The following is a 23,714-nucleotide window of genomic DNA, read 5'->3' on the forward strand; positions in this document are numbered from 1 at the left end:
TCTATTAAACTTTGAAATTATCAGTTGTTTTAGATTTTTGAGTTGTTTTCTTACCCAGCTAAAGTTATTAGATATTTAGATTTATAAGTTTTTCAATTTAAAGTGTTGCATTTGTCACTTCCTAACAAGACTTCTAAAGTCTGCACAAATCAAACATCAGTCTGCATATCAGGTCACACATGAACTTTACATTACAAACATGCATTACTGGATTAAAAACCATTACACAATTGATGGAGATTGGAAATTCATACATGCCATACACTTGTCTCAATTTACATATAAAGTTTTACTTTCTGCTTAAATATTCGAGGTGGAAATGGGCAGGTTAGGAAACTGTAGGTTCCTTGCACGGGCCAACATGGGTTGGGTTGAACTACAGCCTATCTTTAAACTTCATTAATCACATCAGTAACTTAAAGCTTTCGATAACACGGGATCAGAGGTTATATGCATTAAAATTAGACGTCGGGTGACTTTCTATCGATTTAAGTGATTCCTGTTAGCTAGATTTTTTCTAACCCGTTTGAGATGATACACAACCCAAATGAATACATTCATTAGTAAATGGGTCAATCAACAAAGTTACCAAATATGAAGATGTGGTGTTGAAATCTATGAGTTGGTAATTCTTATTCTTATCTATTTAGTAAACCTGGATAACATAAAGAATTAAAGAGCACAAGCTAATGCCAATAACACATAATATACAGCTTAATTAGAGAGTACATGTGCATTATGTACCTGAGCAACACTTCGAAATTCTGAAGAAAAAAAAAAATAATAACAGGCATTTTTTTTTTTTTTTTTGAAAGGCAAATTCACACACCCACCTAAATCTAACTCGAATATATACACCACGAATTGTCCTAAGCAGGACTCGAACCCTCAACCTCAAGGTTGTAAGGGTGACCTCGATACGGCCATGAATTCAGGAATGATTAACAGAACCTTCTCTGAGATCTTAAGAACAAAAAAAGCAACTAACCATTAGTCAAGAACTATAGAATCAAAGCCATCCGCAGATAGTGGCATGTATCATAATTGAGAGCGCTGAGGCATTTCATCAAACACCTAATATGCGTGTCATATGGTCACAATGTCACATACAATCTTAGACAAGTTGTAGTTCCTGTATCACCTTCAAATTAACCAATCACACCAAAAGATAACTTCAAACTCCAATAATAATAATAATTAATGATTAATAATTAATAATTAATAATTAATAATTAATAATTAATAATTAATAATGTAATACTCCGTGATAATAAGTATCAAAATAAACACTCAACCAAATTATTATGTGAAATAACTTGGAAATTGTCAAATTGAAGGTTTCAATGCCAATGTGCTGTATGCAACTATGCATAGGGATCAAGGGTTAGTAAATACAGAGTAATCCGTAACAATTAGCAAATACTACCTTGTAGTGGAATTAATTGATTGGCTTTATAACCATCGTTATTTGACATAAACAGATTAAATCGGCTACAGGTCACTTCAAACGTTGGAGAACTCGGATGTTAATGGGGATGATTTCAAGACTTATGTTGACTTACGATGATTTTTAAGTTTTTTTTTTTTAAAATAAATACATATAAATAAATAAATATATGTATATATACATTTAGGTGAGATTTTAAAAACAAAAAAAAAAAAAAACAAAAAAAAAACCGAGAAATGAGCGAGAAAATCAAAGAATATACGAGAAAATAAGAGAAATGAGCGAGAAAAATCCAAAAAATCGTGATTTTGACCAAGTTTGACCCCGTTGACCGAAAAATCTCGCGAGATGGACATCTCGTCTCAGCTGCCTTCCAAGAACGAGATTTCGGAGAGATCTCAGGAGAAAATAAAGAGATTCGCAGCACTTCTTCAATCATGGTTTTACTCTTGTCGGTACTACGGAATCTAGATGTAGCCTTGGTAGTTGTTTTATTAACCTTGTTAATTTTGTCCACACCATATTGGCGGTTAGGTTATGTTAAATTTAGAGTGTTTGCTCGTTCACATGTTTATTTTCTATATGTATTATAGTTTGTCCTTTATTTTTATAGTATCAACTTTTTTAATTAAAAGAGTCGGGTATCAAAGCCAATCTGATGAATCCATCATTTAAAGTATTAATCTTGGATTTAGTTAATTTATTATCTTTTTTAAATAAAAAATATTACATACAAGTATATAGGGTTTTGTCTAAAAATTACAAGTATTAAGAATTCTTATCAAACTTTGATTAATGTTATTACAAAAGGGGATTTGTTAAAGAATATTCTTCCTCGAATTCGGAGTGTTAGTTTATGACACTGCATTTTTAAGTTGGGATGTTGTGTTTGTGTGTTGTGTTAAAATAGTTATGCAAAACTCAAAACTCATAAACCCCATGCAAGGGCAAGGGTCTGCTCGCAAGAGTGAGGACCTCAGTTTTGGTCATAAGACTATTTGTAGTGGTTGTGGGTGTGGGTTGAGGCGTGAGTTGTTTTTTGATGACTAGGACGTGTGAGTTGTTTGTGTGAAGTAGTGTTGGTGTGGGTTTATGGTGTGGGTTGAGAGTATTGTGATGATGTGTAAAAATATAATTGGGTTAAGTATTAAAAGCGGATAAAAATAATATTTTTAAATTAAATAAAAAATAAAAACTTAGCAACAATGTCGTTGCTTCTTCGGTTGCTCTGCAACGCATACCCAAGCAATGCCCCAATACACCATAAATTGGTGTTGCTTGCTTGCCACATAGGATATTCCACGCCCCCAATTGCAACCGATACAACAAGTCTAAGTCAAAATGGCAGAAATCCCTTGCAAGAGTGAGGGGTCCATATCTAATCTCTTTTATCTCTTTTAATCATTATAAGAGAAGCATTATCTCTCCTCATTAATGTAGCTAAACCCTTAATGACCATAGAATGATTTCTAAGATTTGATCACAACCATTCATTTACACTATTAGCTAACAAAAAAACTGAATTAGCAAATCATTAGTTAAAAAGACTAAAGTACCATCTAATTAAATTAAAAACTACTACAATTGCCCTTTAATGTAGCTAAGCCCAGACACACTTCAAATTTCATCATTCATTGTCCATATTCGCTCTCCTGCGATCCCTAATTCAAAATCATCCGAACCCTAATTCAACATCACAAATCCTAATTCAAAATCACATGATTGAATATGTAATCATCGATTCAATATGTAATTTCCGATTTCAAATCTATGATGCTCATCTTGACTTATGGATCGGAACTAATTTTCGTGTTCTGCAGATGATTTGGCAATTTGATCTGCAACTCATTCGATTAGGTATGCTATTTTGTTTCTGTTCTTCATATCGTTACTCAATTTGATCTGCAAATGATTATATTAGGTATGCTAATAGCATTTTCTGTGTTAATGTATCAAATGATTCTATATGATTATTTATTTGTTGTGCAACGACGAATATGCCATAATGATTATCTTTGATCTTTGATATTCAATCATGTTATTATCTACTTGAATTAGATATAGATTTTGATATGTTGCTCTACGTTTGTTAACCTACATCATATCATAATAATATTAAAATTAATCACCGAACTTTGCTATTGATTACCAGAAACGTTATCCAGTAAAGTTCAATCACGATGATAGTCATGATGAATTATTATGATCGTCAAACACAGGTTTCCTAATTAATTTATATTTCTCTCTGTTCGTATATCAAACAATATGCACATCACGTTTAATCTTCATTCCAATACACTCACCTTCGATATTTGATAGTTTGTTTGATATAAACAAATCTCTTTTAATCATTATAAGAGGAGCATTATCTCTCATCATTAATGTAGCTAAGACCTTAATGACCATAGAATGATTTCTAAAATTTGATCACAACCATTCATTTACACTATTAGCTAACAAAAAAACTGAATTAGCTAATCATTGGTTAAAAAGACTAAAGTACCCTCTAATTAAATTAAAAACTACTACAATTGCCCTTTAATGTAGCTAAGCCCAGACACACTTCAAATTTCATCATTCATTGTCCATATTTTTTCTCTCCTGCGATCCCTAATTCAAAATCATCCGAACCCTAATTCAACATCACAAATCCTAATTCAAAATCACATGATTGAATATGTAATCATCGATTCAATATGTAATTTCCGATTTCAAATCTATGATGCTTATCTTGACTTATGGATCGGAACTAATTTTCATGTTCCGCAGATGATTTGGCAATTTGATCTGCAACTCATTCGATTAGGTATGCTATTATGTTTCTGTTCTTCATATCGTTACTCAATTTGATCTGCAAATGATTATATTAGGTAATGTACAAAGTTAGCAGGGCCCATCTTGGATATTATTTACACAATCAAATATTTCCGCATATCAATTGTTATCAATCACAACTTGATGGCTACTAACTTTGTACATTACATTAAACAGAGGTATCACAAAATTATAATTCATCTATGCATCTATGTTACTCCGTATGATTAATGGCTTTTTATAGCATTATTTGTTAGAATTTTATATATAAATGTGCCATGTTTTTTGGCTTTGGATGTGGGTACGTTTGGAGAATTTTAGGTACTGATTTTTGTATTGTAGTTGGGAATGAAAGAAATTAGTTATAATTTTTGTGTGGTTGTGAAGGACATGAATCATAAGAAGTATATTGTCACCTTTGATTTTTATAGATTTATGATTTTACAGTTTATTAGAAAGAAAAAATCTTCCTTTCTTCTTACATAGAACTTCCTCAAGCTTTTACTACACACCAAGGTGAGTGAGTTCTTTTGTAAATCTTTCATTTTCTACATTATGTGTTACAATACATTTCTTGGTGAGTTACACTTAACTTTATGAACATTATATTTTTAGTCAGATATGCTATCTCTTAATGATGCTGCAAAAAAAATCACTAGGGAAGCACGGAATCCGTCTTTGACACGAAGTAATAACTACTGGCTTTGCTTTGAACTTATAAATTTTTATAAAATGCTTAAAAACTAGATTATAAATTATTTTGTTAGATTATCAATTATTTTATTATTAAAAATTCAAAAAGAATAAAACACATTGTATTTTTTTTTTAATGTAATGCAGGGTAAGTAGTGCTACACATTGTGTTATAAGCCTTCCGTCTAGCCTATGAATTGGGAAGAACAAAATTGTAAGTTTTATTATAACCTTATCCCATACTCTCAATGTTACAGATTGTAATGTGTTTTATTCTTTTTGAATTTTTTTAAATAAAATAATTGATAATCTAAATAACGCCATAGTAGTGGGTGATTGTGCAACTTATATTGATGTAATACATCATGTTTAAGAAGATTTTCAACAAAGATTAGTAAAAAAAAAAAAAAATGAATTATTCTCCTCCGGCCATGACAACAAGACAAATAGCATTGTTTGTGCTGATTTTTATAGATGGGGTATAACTTTTTTAGCCATTTTTTTTGCATTCTAAGTTATAACCTATCAATATGACAATATGAACACGTCCACTATATTGAGTTAAGTAAGTTTACAAGTTTTGGTGTTTTAAAAATGAGTCTTGGGTCTATTTTGTTTGAGGTGAGAAATTTATGACCCATTTGGGTCATAAATTGAGAAATTTGACCCATATGCATAATTTTGAGAAAACGAAAGTCACCAACACGTTTAAAAATTCATTTTTGAGTTGTGACATGAATTTAGTTAGCTCAGGTCAGCTGGATTTAAATTCGACCCTTCAACAGAAAGTTTTAGTATTTCTCAAAAGTATTAGAAATGACTCCCGCGCCTGTTTTGTGAGCCTGTAAGGTGAAAATGGTATAGTTTCTCTAAAAACTAATAGGATGGTTAGAAAGTAGACACGACAAGCTTCAAAATGATACATGATATGTTTGAGCTTGTCAATTATAAATTGGTTTTAATCTGATGTCAAAATGGGACTGGAATGCTGAATCTGCTGTACAGGGCTGCACGTAACAGCAGCAGTCAAACTTTTTGACTGTTTTTGTTAAACCGTAACTTTTAAACCGTAACTCTGATTTTGATGAATAAACTGTCCATAGAAAGGTGGGAGGGTATACTTTCCAGTGGTCACGACCTAAGGTAATATATCGAATTCGGTGGACCCAAAATGCGCTGTAAAGTTGTTGGAAAAAACATATCTTTTTCAGGTATTGGTTTGAGGTGGTTTCAATATGACTCCTCATGACAAATAAATGTTCTATACGCATTAAGCAGTGAGATTCAGCAAGTTTGCATGAAGTTAATGCAAGATGTAATACGATGTAATACATTGATAATTACTTGCTACGTTTTATTTACAATTATGACAAAATGAGTGGGTTAAGTAGAGTGGTTAGAATGGGTGAGCTTGGAGAACAATTATGTTAATATAGAATTGTTAATAAATATACATGAATAATGTACATGATGTTCATAAAGCATAATTTGTTAAAGAAGACTCCTTCTAATCCCCTGTCAACAGTTATGTTCATGGTCAAAAAAATTGGTCGGAAGAGAACGTCCAAAAAAATTGACCAGGATAAGGATAAGCCCATCTCTATCTCTTAAAATGTTAGTAAGTGATCATCTTTCCATGCTTCTCATATTTTCCTTGTATTATGCATATATCGACAATTATGAATGAATCTGAGCCTAAAAACTGTTTTCCAACAAGTAAATACATACCTTTCCATGGCCAATGGTTGTCTAATAAGAATACTTTCTGTTAGCAAAAATCATCAGTTAGTAAATATCAATATCAAAATAGAATTAAAGGCATATGGGTCAAACTGGTTAAAATCTACCCATTTACTTATGAATGGGTATATTTTGAGTGTGTTATATACTTGTATCTAAACGGGTCAGATAAAAAGTATGTCTAAAGGTCTAATAGGTCAAATGCGCTGATTAGATAAAAAGTACGGCTAAAGGTCAAATGGTATATTTTGACTGAGTTTTCAATGTCTTTTTAGGTGCATGGCAAAGTATCCATAGTCCTCGATTATTATTTCGATTGCCACCTTATAATTCCTACATTCAATTCAACTGCTTCTTTTGCGGGTTTTAGTTATCAAAATTTCACCTATCCATACCTTGAACGTGCATGTAAATTGGGCACTTCCTCAAACCTTTGTAGGTAATACTCTATAATTATAGTGTGCATTTTAATTGTGTATCATTAGATAATGATGTTAGAGACACATTTGTTTGTAAAGCAACCATGGGAGACAAAATTAACCTGAAATTAGTTGATTCAATAAGTTCCACACGAATGACTATTGGGGCATTGAGAAAAACTTATTGCCAGGAAGTTCAACTGAATTGCTATAAAATATCTCTCGAGATTGTGATTTTCTTTTCATCGATCTCAAGTTTCTACGTTACAATAAACATAGATTCCACAATAACAAAATTTCTTTAAAAATCCCGCGAATCCGCTTGTCTTAAACTAGTACTAGTAGAAAACAAAGACATTATTTTGACTATCTTTTAGATTTGTTGAGTGATGGTTAGTGATCAAGTTTTATTTCCTTGTTTAATGCATGGTTGTTAGTGGTTTAGAGTATTAATAGAGCCGTGGATAATGCAGTAGTGGACGTAGTAGAATTGTGGTAGTTTTATATTTGGTAGTTTTTTTTTTTTTTTTTTTTTTTTTTTACGAGGAACCCCCTAGCGACGAGCCATAATGGCTCCCCTCTAGTTGGTAAAACCCGGGTAAACGGCAAGCCAGGCCTCCACCGCTACCAGGTAAGGCATCCTCTAGTCAATCAGTCACTAAATGGAGCTCGCCCCAAGGAATTATCTTGAAGGGAATCGAACACGTGACCTCTTGCTTCATTGGAAGTCCTGGTGGCCAATCAGGCTATGCCAGGATGGTTTATATTTGGTAGTGTTTAAAGGGTCTTTATAACCATTTGTACATTGAGTGATAAATCAATATGTACACTTTAGGGTCCCATTTCCCAGCATTTTATTTTTCTAAACTTTTTATAGCACTTACCTTTCGTCACATATGATGTGTGTGGGGTAAAGTGTGGTGTGATATTTTTTTGTTAAGTGTTTAATTCTTTGTATTGCTAGTTTTTGTTTTACTATATAATTAGCCTTAAAAATGATTTGCTAAAGTTAAGCATCCTCAGTTACACTAAAACTTTATAATAATGTCAAAAAAATTATTTAGACATAACGTCAAAGATAGTTCATGTTATTTTTTTTACAAAAATCGCCGGTAGTCTTTATATGTGATGACCCGGGAATTTCCGATCAAATTTAAACTTGAATCTTATTTGATTTCGATACGATAACCAAAGTCTGTAATGTTGATATTTCAAAAAAAACTTTGAAATGTGTTCATGTAATCAATTATTTGACCTTTGACTATTCCCGACGATTCACGAACAAACATTTATATATAAATATGTTTAATTTAAATAAATATAAATATAAGAATATATAATATTTTGTTTTAATAATGTATACTTTAAATAATTGGAATTTAAAATGTAAATATCAATTCGAATAATTAAGTACTGTTAAAATAGATAAATATGTATATGTTATTATAAATCCATGAATTCTATTAATTATATATATAAAATATATTAACTATTCGGTAAATGTCATTATATAATATAATATTACATAAATAATAACTGGTATTATATATTAAATTACAAGCTTGAAGAGAGTGGATATGTTAATATTATTATCATTATTGATATAAATACTAATATTTGTATTAGTAGTATTATTAATTCTAATATAGAACATATATATATATATATATATATATATATATATATATATATATATATATATATATATATATATATATATATATATATATATATATATATATATATATATATATATATATATATATATAACATCTGATATGTATAAGTTGTTACATTATTATTATTAATATTATTATTATTAATAATATTAATATTAATATTATTATAACTAGTAATATTGTTAATATCATTATCATATTATTATCCATCAATTATTTTTTTTCTAATCTATTTATCAATAATATTATTATTATTAGTAATATTAATAATAGCATTATTAATAAAAATATTATATTTGTTAATTATCTATGAAATAAATAAATATATATATATAATTACATATACAACTATTATTATTTACATATGCAGATAAGTACATATTCTGATATAGGTCACTATCACTTTTAAATGTTAAAGTCTATAAGTTGTACGATTAAAACTGTATCTGTTTTATTTTTTTTCTTTTTTTTCTTCATCTTCTGTTTCATTTGATTCCTTATGTTGAAATTCATTCGCTATAAAACAAGTCGATCAAATTGACAATTTGGTCATTCCAAATTTTCTCCACTATCAAATATCAATTATCTTCTCAAACTAAAACAGAAACCAGAAGTTATACAGCTCGATACCTCTGTAACTTCTACTTTTTTACCAAATCACGAAATTGGATGAAATTTAAAAATCTGTAAATGAGGTCTTGTTAGGAATTCTTCGTTCAAGCTATCTGCAAAATTTCAAAAGCTAATTCGTTGTATCGAGTACGAATTCACGAGTCAAAGTTTTGGTGACAAAAAGTCAACTATTGTTCATCCTTCAAATTCAAGTTTTCTGTTGCAAATCAATTTAAATTGATGAATTAGGAAGTTTATAGGAATGATATACAACATATTTCATGTTGTGATGTTCGCCTAAATCGTATTCAAAATCAATATCAGTATTTTTTTTTTTAAAGAAAACCGTAACCAGCAGCAGGTGGTTTCCTTTTTTTTTTTTTTTTTTTTGTTGTATGTTGAATAAACTCTCAAAATATAGGATGTTATAAGTAAATTTCAATGTTTTAAATCTTGTTTGAAAATTCGTTTGTCGATTAAATTTACCTCTGGTTGAATTGGATGTTGAGAAGAAGGAAAAAGAGTGAAACAGAAATAGTGGTTAAATAAAAAAATGATCTAGATTAAATCAGAAAGACAGGGAACGGAGGAGTGGTGAGAGTGATGTTCGGGTATCCAAGAGGTCACGGGTTCGAGTCCCGGCTTGGGCGATTTTGATATTTTTTTGAGCCTTTAAGGCAGTAACCTATTTTTATTATTATTATTATTATTATTATTATTATTATTATTATTATTATTATTATTATTATTGTTGATACAAATTGTTATTATTATTATTATTGTTATTGATATGATAAGTAATGTTATTATTAAAATTAATGTTATGATTACCATTAATATAATTATTATTACCATTATCATTATTATTAGCAATATATTCTTAGCATTACTATTACTACATTATTATTGTTAGTATTATTATTATGATTTTAAGGATATTAAAAATGTTAATAACAAAAATATATAATAAAAGATAATATGATAAAGATTTTAGAAACTAGATATAATTATACGGATACATGTAGAAATTATAATTTAAGTGATTTACTAATTAGTAGTATTATTATTAATAAAGTTATCATTATTATTATTAGAACATCATTATTATCATTAAAAACTATTTTTTAACAGATAAATATTTTGTACATAAAAATATACTTATTATATATACTATAATTATTAATATTTCATATAACTATATAAATCAAACTTACTAATATTATTTATTTAAATACGTACATGTAACAAACTATTAAATTTTAATATAACACTAAAAAGTAATGTATATAAATATATATTAATATAACTATATTAATATTAATCATATTAAATATATACACAAATTAAATATATAATATATAAATTATGATATAATAAATAAATTTGTTCGATTACAATTATGTATTAATAAATATACATATGATATAGGTTCGTGAATCCAAGGCCAACCCTGCATTGTTTCAATATAGCCATATGTATTTTTACTATAAAATACAGTACGGTGAGTTTCATTAATCCCCTTTTAAATGTTTTTGCAATATATATTTTTGGGACTGAGAATACATGCGCTGTTTTTATAACTGTTTTACAAAATAGACACAAGTAATTGAAACTACATTATATGGTTGAATGATCGAAATCGAATATGCCCCTTTTTATTAAGTCTGGTAATCTAAGAATTAGGGAACAGACACCCTAATTGACGCGAACTCTAAAGATAGATCTATCGGGCCCAACAAGCCCCATCCAAAGTACCGGATGCTTTAGTACTTCGAAATTTATATCATGTCCGAAGGAGGATCCCGGAATGATGGGGATATTCTTATATGTATATTGTGAATGTCGGTTACCAGGTGTTCAATCCATATGAATGATATTTTGTCTCTATGCACGGGACGTATGTTTATGAGAAATGGAAATATGAAATCTTGTGGTCTATTAAATTTATGAAATGATTGTTTATGATAAACTAATGAACTCACCAACCTTTTGGTTGACACTTTAAAGCATGTTTATTCTCAGGTACGAAAGAAATCTTCCGCTGTGCATTTGATCATTTTAAAGATATTATTTGGAGTCATTCATGACATATTTCAAAAGACGTTGCATTCGAGTCGTTGAGTTCATCAAGATCATTATTAAGTCAATTATAGTAAGATATATTACGAAATGGTATGCATGCCGTCAACGTTCGATGTAATGAAAGATTGTCTTTTCAAAAACGAATGCAATATTTGTAAAATGTATCATATAGAGGTCAAGTACCTCGCGATGTAATCAACTGTTGTGAATCGTTTATAATCGATATGGACTTCATCCGGATGGATTAGGACGGGTCTTCACAGTTAGTATCAGAGCGATGGTCTTAGCGAACCAGGTCTTGCATTAGTGTGTCTAACTAGTAGCCGTTAGGATACATTAGTGAGTCTGGACTTCGACCGGTCTGCATGTCAAAAAGTTTTGCTTATCATTTTGTGTCGAAAATTATCTGCTTATCATTCTTAGTCTAGACACGTCTTGCTGCATTGATTGCATGAATAGTGTATAGACAAGATTCATATCTTAACGTATCGGTTACTGTAAACCTTACCTGGCGTATCTCATAAATCCCTCCGTAATCTACGAAACCTTTTGTTCTATGTATATGGATATTCTATGTAATTAAGAATACCATCCGTTAGTCAGAAAATCATTTCATATTTAAAAATTCTTTATCCAATCGTACGAAATGGAATTCGTCACTAGTTCAAGTCATCATCTATTCTGGATGAATTGGGGATGGGTTCGTAGTCTCCTCAATCATTGGAGACAAGAAGAAGGTGATCCTTTCCATCCGCCACATTGCCCTATTGGCGAAGAACCTGAAGCACTTACCGGTGAACCTATTCAAAACACCATCTTTTCTCTCATTTCCAGAGTATCTCGCCATGATTATATACTATACCAAATTCTAGATTATATTTATCCGCTAGTCCGAACCGAAAATCACCCAGGTGTAATAGAATAAATCAACGAGCTTCGCGCTCGGGTAGTGGCTTTAGAGAATATGGTGCGAAGGTTACAAACACCAGCAGCAGCAGCACCAGCAGCATAACCAGTACCACCATCAATGTCAACAGTACCAGCACCACCACCAACATCAACATCCGCATCCCACACCTCAACATCTTAATCTATACCCCGAACATCAACGTCATACGCACCATGGATACCAAGGAGTACCAACAACAACAACATCATTACACGTCTCAACCTCGCAATCTATACCTCAAGCATAATCATCGTTCTACGAATCGTTTTACGAATCGATCTACATAAACTATCTTCGTCCTTCATGGTGATTATGTAATCTCTAATATTTTAGAGAATATGTACTCTAGTTTTAGCCATAAATCTGATGAGTTTAATATCACATTGACGCATTAAATCCATAATTACGTTTGAAGAAAATATATATGTATATATGTTTTCATAAAGATTGTAATTAAAATTTTTATTGTACAAACTGGTAATGGTGAAAATATTTTAACGGGTAGGTAATACCCGAGGAATATTTAGATTTCGCATTAATAAGTTACACTGTACATTCTTCGAATCTGATTCAACAGTCATTTACTATCCTACTTACAACCACAACTATACGAATCCATTCATCACAGAATAACCATTTTCATTCAATTTCATATTTGGATTTTGACCTATCAGAATCCGACAAGTGGCATAATGAAGAAAACATTGGACAAAATAAAATTTGTTAGAAACAAACAAATTAACTATGAGAAATTTTGTTAAGAATCCACGCTAACAAAATCCTAGCTAACTGTTCCTAGCTAACTGATTACATTTTATTTATCGTAATTTATTTTGTCGCAATTTACATTCTCGCAATTTTATTTATCGTCATTAAATTTCTGTTATTTACTTTACGCACTTTATTTATTGTTATTTAATTTTCTGTTATTTATTTTACGCACTTTAAATATCGGGACACGTATACAAGGTTTTGACATATCATATCGACGCATCTATATATATTATTTGGAATCACCATAGACACTCTATATGCGGTAATGATCGAGTTCTCTATACAGGGTTGAGGTTGATTCTACAATAATTTATATAGTTTGAGTTGTGATCGAGTCTGAGATGTATACGGGTCACGATACGTATTAATTAAGTCGAATAATATATATTAAGCTATATATGAAATATTGGACTATCAACTGTGGACTGCCGACATTGGACAATTAAAATGAATTAAAATATTGATTATAACATATGAAACTAAACAATTCTTCAAGTTGCCACTTGATTTCATTTCAAATCTTTATTGTATCTTGACAATCATAATTCGCGTTCAAACCTTTCATGATCCTTGAAAACACCTCAAACTAAAGGATGAACCAACCGCACTTCATCTACGGAAGAAAAGATTGATGCACATAGTTATGCATCTGAAAAACTCTCGGAAACTGAATAAACGTTTAACACGTAGTTGTGCTAATTCCTTAGTGTTATTATTACCCAAAATAACTTGATAATCTCTTTTCAAAGTAGAGAATTTTGTCACAGCTCCAGCAAGATAACTTCGACTTTTCGTTAGAAAACAACCCTATTATAACGTTGATATATACGTTTTTATTGTTACCAGGGAACCTTTCATATTCCACCATATTACCATCAGCGTTTAATCATCTAAAAACACAATTTTTCTGAAACCACCTCGGATTAATAGCCGATGATTCAGATATCATAGCATTAAATGCAGAGGAAACGGAAAAATGGTAGATGGTCTAAACGACCAAAAGTTTGATGATAAAGAAAGGAGTGTTAGGAACGCTCGATAAAAAATTGGGTATTGAAAAACAGATTGAGCTACCCATGAAGGAGATCAAGGACAAATACAAGGACCAAACCCTATATTCAAAGGATTCAGGTAATTCTGGATCCGTTGAAATCTTTAGAGAATATCTTGCTCCGAAGTCATGTTAAAATCTTGCAGAAAATCTTTCTCCATCAACCATCGAACTTAGAAATTCTAAAATATCATCATCAATATCTTCGATATTTCTGAGGATATTTCCATAAATAGTCTTGTTCGAAAATTATATACCTCTTCGTGCTTCCTGTGTATCATTATATTGGAAACATTCAATAGAAAATTTAGTACCGAAAAGCAGATTATGCGAAACTATGAAGAAATCCGTGGACAAATCACAAAGAATAAGTTTGACTTCAAAGAATCCAAATGATTCAATGTCTGCTAAAGTCTTTAGTGAATATCTTGCTCCTTACTCTAAACCCTTGCAGACAATAGTTTCTATCATCCTCTGATCTTAGGTATTCCAAGATATTATCGTATCTTTCATTATAAATATCCTCCATATTTCTGAAGATATTTTCATAACTATTCTTATCTGAAATCATTAATCTCTTCGTGCTATCAGTGTTACATAATATAGAAACTATTAGTTTCTATATTTTGTAAAATTTCGAGCTTAAAATATGAATGTTATTAAAATAATGTTGGGAACTGCTGCATGAGTTAGTATAATATAATGATACTTGATCAACGTGATTATATTACAGTAAGTCATGCTGAGTTTCTAATGAAACCTGATGATGGTTCACAGTAGATTATACCATCATCATGTGTCATATTACATAACTCTTTCATTCTACATAACCTCCGAACATATCAAGAAGAATATATTCTTGATAGTTCTATCGTCTGTATTTTTGATAAATTTGAAAATCAAATCGTGCTATCACGTTCCACCCTACTTAGAACATTATAATCATTTAGAACTCTATATCTACAAATTCTGGACCATTGTTCGCTTGACTTGGAGTCGGGAAGAGAAAACAAGAGCACGGAGCTCCGAAAAATAAAGGAAAAAAAAATATAAAGCCGATCACAAACATAGGAATTACAAACCGTGTATATCAATGTTTATCGCCACATAAAGACACGGGAGAATCAAAAACACTATAACCCAAGGGTGAAGTAGAAGAAAACAGATTCCTCCGGTGAAAGTTGGAAAAGGAGAATGATTGTGGCAATAGTCATGATAAGGACAAGGATCAGAACTGGATCAAGCATTTTCACAATCTTTTGGATGTATGAACTAAGAAAGAAAGTATAGGAATGGTGAGAATAATGGAACGGAAGAGCTTAATTTATAGTGGAAATATTATACAGAGTAATCGAGACAGATCACCGTATTTAATTATAGAGATATTAATTTCCTTAATTGCCGAAGAATCAAATCTTTTGGATTTCGAAGATTTTCTTTAAATCCATTGAATTCCGGAATTCAACCAATACAACGTCAAAAGTTAAGACGCACCTTATTTCCTAATTTCCACCATGACTACGTTAAAAGTTAAATCTCTATCTCAATCTGTTGAGACAGCTTCACTCGTACGCTTCACCTAATCAAATTATTTTATCTGTATTATTCAATAATGATAAAACTCTATTTATCAGCTCTTATTCGTCAGGAAAACATATTATTGTTAGCCATGACGACCTCACTCAAATTTCGGGACGAAATTTCTTTAACGGGTAGGTACTGTGATGACCCGGGAATTTCCGACCAAATTTAAACTTGAATCTTATTTGATTTCGATACGATAAGCAAAGTCTGTAATGTTGATATTTCAAAAAAAAACTTTGAAATGTGTTCATGTAATCAATTATTTGACCTTTGACTATTCCCGACGATTCACGAACAAACATTTATATATAAATATGTTTAATTTAAATAAATATAAATATAAGAATATATAATATTTTGTTTTAATAATGTATACTTTAAATAATTGGAATTTAAAATGTAAATATCAATTCGAATAATTAAGTACTGTTAAAATAGATAAATATGTATATGTTATTATAAATCCATGAATTCTATTAATTATATATATAAAATATATTAACTATTCGGTAAATGTCATTATATAATATAATATTACATAAATAATAACTGGTATTATATATTAAATTACAAGCTTGAATAGAGTGGATATGTTAATATTATTATCATTATTGATATAAATACTAATATTTGTATTAGTAGTATTATTAATTCTACTATAGAACATATATATATATATATATATATATATATATATATATATATATATATATATATATATATATATATATATATATATATATATAACATCTGATATGTATAAGCTGTTACATTATTATTATTAATATTATTATTATTAATAATATTAATATTATTATAACTAGTAATATTGTTAATATCATTATCATATTATTATCCATCAATTATTTTTTTTTCTAATATATTTATCAATAATATTATTATTATTAGTAATATTAATAATAGCATTATTAATAAAAATATTATATTTGTTAATTATCTATGAAATAAATAAATATATATACAATTACATATACAACTATTATTATTTACATATGCAGATAAGTACATATTCTGATATAGGTCACTATCACTTTTAAATGTTAAAGTCTATAAGCTGTACGATTAAAACTGTATCTGTTTTATTTTTTTTTATTTTTTTTCTTCATCTTCTGTTTCATTTGATTCCTTATGTTGAAATTCATTCGCTATAAAACAAGTCGATCAAATTGACAATTTGGTCATTCCAAATTTCTCCACTATCAAATATCAATTATCTTCTCAAACTAAAACAGAAACCAGAAGTTATACAGCTCGATACCTCTGTAACTTCTACTTTTTTACCAAATCACGAAATTAGATGAAATTTAAAAATATGTAAATGAGGTCTTGTTAGGAATTCTTCGTTCAAGCTATCTGCAAAATTTAAAAAGCTAATTCGTTGTATCGAGTACGAATTCACGAGTCAAAGTTTTGGTGACAAAAAGTCAACTATTGTTCATCCTTCAAATTCAAGTTTTCTGTTGCAAATCAATTTAAATTGATGAATTAGGAAGTTTATAGGAACGATATACAACATATTTCATGTTGTGATGTTCGCCTAAATCGTATTCAAAATCAATATCAGTATTTTTTTTTTAAAAGAAAACCGTAACCAGCAGCAGGTGGTTTCCTTTTTTTTTTTTTTTTTTTGTTGTATGTTGAATAAACTCTCAAAATATAGGATGTTATAAGTAAATTTCAATGTTTTAAATCTTGTTTGAAAAGTCGTTTGTCGATTAAATTTACATCTGGTTGAATTGGATGTTGAGAAGAAGGAAAAATAGTGAAACAGAAATAGTGGTTAAATAAAAAAAGGATCTAGATTAAATCAGAAAGACAGGGAACGGAGGAGTGGTGAGAGTGATGTTCGGGTATCCAAGAGGTCACGGGTTCGAGTCCCGGCTTGGGCGATTTTGATATTTTTTTGAGCCTTTAAGGTAGTAACCTATTTTTATTATTATTATTATTATTATTATTATTATTATTATTATTATTATTATTATTATTATTATTATTATTATTATTATTATTATTATTATTATTATTATTATTATTATTATTATTATTATTATTATTATTATTATTATTATTATTATTGTTGTTGTTGATACAAATTGTTATTATTATTATTGTTATTGATATGATAAGTAATGTTATTATTAAAATTAATGTTATGATTACCATTAATATAATTATTATTACCATTATCATTATTATTAGCAATATATTCTTAGCATTACTATTACTACATTATTATTGTTAGTATTATTATTATGATTTTAAGGATATTAAAAATGTTAATAACAAAAATATATAATAAAAGATAATATGATAAAGATTTTAGAAACTAGATATAATTATACGGATTCATGTAGAAATTATAATTTAAGTGATTTACTAATTAGTAGTATTATTATTAATAAAGTTATCGTTATTATTATTAGAACATCATTATTATCATTAAAAACTATTTTTTAACAGATAAATATTTTGTACATAAAAATATACTTATTATATATACTATAATTATTAATATTTCATATAACTATATAAATCAAACTTACTAATATTATTTATTTAAATACGTACATGTAACAAACTATTAAATTTTAATATAACACTAAAAAGTAATGTATATAAATATATATTAATATAACTATATTAATATTAATCATATTGAATATATACACAAATTAAATATATAATATATAAATTATGATATAATAAATAAATTTGTTCGATTACAATTATGTATTAATAAATATACATATGATATAGGTTCGTGAATCCAAGGCCAACCCTGCATTGTTTCAATATAGCCATATGTATTTTTACTACAAAATACAGTACGGTGAGTTTCATTAATCCCCTTTTAAATGTTTTTGCAATATATATTTTTTGGACTGAGAATACATGCGCTGTTTTTATAACTGTTTTACAAAATAGACACAAGTAATTGAAACTACATTATATGGTTGAATGATCGAAATCGAATATGCCCCTTTTTATTAAGTCTGGTAATCTAAGAATTAGGGAACAGACACCCTAATTGACGCGAACTCTAAAGATAGATCTATCGGGCCCAACAAGCCCCATCCAAAGTACCGGATGCTTTAGTACTTCGAAATTTATATCATGTCCGAAGGAGGATCCCGGAATGATGGGGATATTCTTATATGTATATTGTGAATGTCGGTTACCAGGTGTTCAATCCATATGAATGATATTTTGTCTCTATGCACGGGACGTATGTTTATGAGAAATGGAAATATTAAATCTTGTGGTCTATTAAATTTATGAAATGATTGTTTATGATAAACTAATGAACTCACCAACCTTTTGGTTGACACTTTAAAGCATGTTTATTCTCAGGTACGAAAGAAATCTTCCGCTGTGCATTTGATTATTTTAAAGATATTATTTGGAGTCATTCATGACATATTTCAAAAGACGTTGCATTCGAGTCGTTGAGTTCATCAAGATTATTATTAAGTCAATTATAGTAAGATATATTACGAAATGGTATGCATGCCGTCAACGTTCGATGTAATGAAAGATTGTCTTTTCAAAAACGAATGCAATGTTTGTAAAATGTATCATATAGAGGTCAAGTACCTCGCTATGTAATCAACTGTTGTGAATCGTTTATAATCGATATGGACTTCGTCCGGATGGATTAGGATGGGTCTTCACATTATACTTTTTTCCATCACTAATCGTATATGTGGTTTGCAAATTCATCGCAGGTAGTTCATAGAGATAACGATAGTTAGTGTATCTCGTTAAGTGACCCCGTGATGTTATGTTTGGTCATTTTAGGATTACGCGAGGTCCACGAGGTACGAATCATAGCTCAACGACCGCAATTGCATTGAATCATCATCGATTTAGGTTCAGGTCGAGATGAGACCGTAACAAAGGGCTACAAAGATTGAAATTATGGTTCTTATGATTTAGGAAGAAGCAATATATATCATGTTTGGTTTTGTTATGTAAAATAACCGAACAAGACATCACGTGATGTCACTTAAAAGGATACACCAAGTATCGTGATCTATAGGGACTGTCAGTGATGAGTTTACAAACTACAAGGACGGCCAATGATGGATAAAAAGTGCATGGACTAGCAGTGATTTTTGATACAAACCACAAATACTATTTTTGATGTTATGTCAATAATTTATTAGACTAACCAATTTTCAATTATTTTTTTTATTAACCTGGGTATTCAACTTTTTTTTTGAACCGACTAATCCCAGGGCGACTACCTGCTTTGCGAGTAGTCCGGAGTCATTGCAGGCGAACCTCCGTGACCATGAAGGAGAATAACTTTGTAGTAGCAAGGAATCGAACCCTTGACCTCCAATTATCAATTATACATTATACATGTTGATTAAATATAATGATTATATTATTTATGGAAACTATACTACTAAAAATAACTATTAACTTGTAATCTTACGCACAAATTATTAAAATCCTAATTAATTAACTATTATATATGGTAATGAAATCGACAAACAATATTCATTAAGTTCACATCTATATTTACCACCATATATAATATAATCGAATTTAGTTAACATGGAAACGAATTATAGCAGCTTCTAACGACCATTATACTCCTGAATTACTTAAGAATCAAATTAAAAATTTTATATTAATTTTCAACTTGAGGACCAAGCAATTAATCCTACCTTATAAATATAGGGTCAGATAATACAACAAGCACTTGTTTCACAAATTTGTACCTGGTTATTTGATTCCTAGAATATAAGCGAGCAATTTTTTTTTTTTCGAAAAGCATATAAGCGAGCATTACTATACCTTCAACGACTTCACCTCTCCTAAACCTTTTGAGTTTTGACGTTCAATTACGGCGTATTAGGTGGCGTCACCACCACCACCATATAATCAAATCCGTAGTTATACAACAAATATCATTCAAAGATGTGGATATTATTCTTCAAAATTTGGCTAAGTAGAATGATTGCCATAAGGAGGTCCCTAATGGCTACAGGTGTGTCTGGTTACTTTGTGTACGCAGCTTTTCAACAATTTTTACAAGGTAAAATTGCGCACCAAATCGAACTATTATATCGTAAACTGGTTAACTATATCAACCCTTATATCCAAATTACATTCCATGAATACCAAGAAGATGGTTACAATCAAAGCAAAGCGTACAAGGCCATCCAACACCACCTCACAACCAACTCCGCAAATCAAGCAAAACAGCTTAATGCGCACACCGTAAATAACAACTGCAAAACCCTAATACTGAGCATGCAAGAATTTGAGGAGGTCATGGAAGAGTACAAAGGAATCAAAGTTTGGTGGTCTTTTAAAAAAGTTGTCCCTAGTAAAAAAAACGTGGACGAAAAACGCTACTACCAGCTCACTTGCCATCGAAAGCACCGGGATTTCATCACCAAAGAGTATTTGCAACACGTGATCGATAACGGAAAGGCTATCGCCATAAAAGCGAGACAACGAAAGATATTTGCTAATAGTAAGAGTGATGGTTATAGTCGAGTTCGATGGACCTACATTCCGTTTCAGCACCCGTCTAATTTCAGTACTCTTGCGATGGACCCGAAAAAGAAGAAGGATATTTTGGATGATCTTATTACATTTAGCAAGTCTAAAGATTACTATGAGCAAGTGGGCAAGTGTTGGAAGCGTGGGTATCTTTTGTATGGCCCACCGGGAACAGGAAAATCTAGTATGATTGCGGCCATGGCTAACCTTCTAGAGTATGATATCTACGATCTTGAATTGACCTCTGTGAAAGATAACACGGAGCTGAAGAGGCTGCTTATACAGACAGAATGTAAGTCTATAATTGTGATCGAGGATATCGACTGTTCTCTTAATCTGACTGGGAAAAGGATACAAGGAAAAGAGAATGAAGGTAAGGAGAAGAAGAGTAAAGTGACGTTATCAGGGCTATTAAACATTATCGATGGGTTATTGTCTGTTTGTGGTAGGGAGAGAGTTTTCGTGTTTACAACAAACTACATTGAAAAGCTTGATGCGGCTCTTATTAGAAAAGGAAGGATGGATATGCATATTGAGATGTCGTATTGTTGTTTCGAGGCGTTTAAAGTGCTTGCTAAGAACTATTTGGGTATTGAATCGCACAAGTTGTTTGTTACGATTGGTCAATTACTAAGGGAGACTAACATAACTCCTGCCGATGTGGCAGAAAATTTGATGCCAAAGTCACCTGAAGAGTCTGCTGAGATTTGTTTGAACAAATTAATCACATCTTTAGAAAGAAGAAAAGAGAAAGCAAGGATGAAAGCTATAGATGATGACAATAAGGTCAAATCTGAGGGAAATGAAGAAAATAGTTGAAAGCCATAATTTGTTGTTTTAAATATTAGAAGTTGTTCAATTTAATTAAAGTGTTACTTTTGTCATTTTTTTTATTTGAATGTTTTAGATTTACTTGATATTGATATTGATATGCGGAATATTAAGAGCAAATAGTATTGAATTGCACGAGTGTTTGACAGAAGATACTTCATAACACAATATGAAATCATTGAAGAGGTTATATATGCTATGCACATGTACCAATTAATGACTTCATTACACATATGATCAGCCAACTAACAAAATAGGATGTTAAAACTTTTAGCTTTGCAATCTCTCCAAGGCATGTTCTTTTGATACAGTAACTAATGCAGCACCAATAGCGGCACAGTTTTTATGTATTGCCCCAACATCTCCCCAAAGAACCCAAAATGGTAACTACTGTGAGATCAGAAATCAATGGAAAACCATCTTATAGCAAAGTAAGTAGAAAACATAGAAAACTAAAGCATACAATAGCAAAGTAAGTAAACTTATGAAGCCATAAATTGTTAGAATATGGGGAACATAAAGATACCTCTTGACAACCATTAACAACACCGATATAGCCATTTTGATAAGAATCACTTTTCCAAGCAAAAAATGGAAACCATCTTCATAGCACTGTTTGCAGAACCATCTTCTTCAGCTCTTCATTTGATGAATGAAAGCTCCTTCTATATAGGCTGCACAATCAAATTCCACAATGACAAATCAAGAGCATGGACTCACGAATAGAACGAGTTTTTCCAACCCGTGCATTGCGGCGGGATACAAAAAACATACCTTAGAAAGGGTTAATGGTAGCAAGCTAAAGAAAGTACTGAGAAAAAGCGTGAAAGGTACGAGAGGAGAGCAAATATTATAATACACAAAGTACTGTTAATGGTTTTAAAAATAGATATGGGAAATAAATAGCCTGTTTGGGAAGTCGAAACCGCAACCTTCAGTGCAAACACTTGACTCCCATCCACTGAACCAGCATAGATTTCATTATCTAAATGCAAGTTTGATAATCTGATATCCAATAAATTAACTAATCATCTGTTCATCTGTAGTTTAGCTTCACCAAATGCATATATCGGGATAATTTTTGTGTTCCTATATCTCTTATTAGCACAATCTGCTGATAGCATTCTAATACGCACTTTTTCTATTCAGATATCTTAAAACAATCAAAAACACACAGTAGGTCAATGATCAGCATGCAAAGAACAGCTACTAAACTCAAATTAAGTGGTCATAACTTAGAGAGTACATAGAACCTATGATTGGCATAGTTTTTCTTCAAAACAGTTAGCTTAGAATGTGATCAAAATAATGAATTAGCATCACAACGGACAACTGCGCTCATTTTATCTAAGATAATCATATAGCATCTTATAATAAAAAATTGGTTGAGGCATTTCATCAAACATCTAATATGCGCAAGGCATGTGGTAATATAAAATCCTTTTTTTTCTTTCTTTCGGGTTCCTTTCTGAGCTCGAGTTTCCGACAATCGTTTTCT

The 23,714-nt window shown here is 30.3% G+C and overlaps 1 protein-coding gene across 1 annotated transcript; it reads left to right on the forward strand.

Moving 5' to 3' along the window:
- Nucleotides 1–20,830: 20,830 nt before the first annotated feature.
- Nucleotides 20,831–22,204, forward strand: LOC139888330 (AAA-ATPase ASD, mitochondrial-like). Its single transcript, XM_071871341.1, has one exon. The coding sequence runs from the start codon at nt 20,831–20,833 to the stop codon at nt 22,202–22,204; it is 1,374 nt and encodes a 457-aa protein (XP_071727442.1).
- Nucleotides 22,205–23,714: the final 1,510 nt, after the last annotated feature.

Source organism: Rutidosis leptorrhynchoides, chromosome 2 (assembly GCF_046630445.1).
Source record: "Rutidosis leptorrhynchoides isolate AG116_Rl617_1_P2 chromosome 2, CSIRO_AGI_Rlap_v1, whole genome shotgun sequence".
Classification (NCBI taxonomy): Eukaryota; Viridiplantae; Streptophyta; class Magnoliopsida; order Asterales; family Asteraceae; genus Rutidosis; species Rutidosis leptorrhynchoides.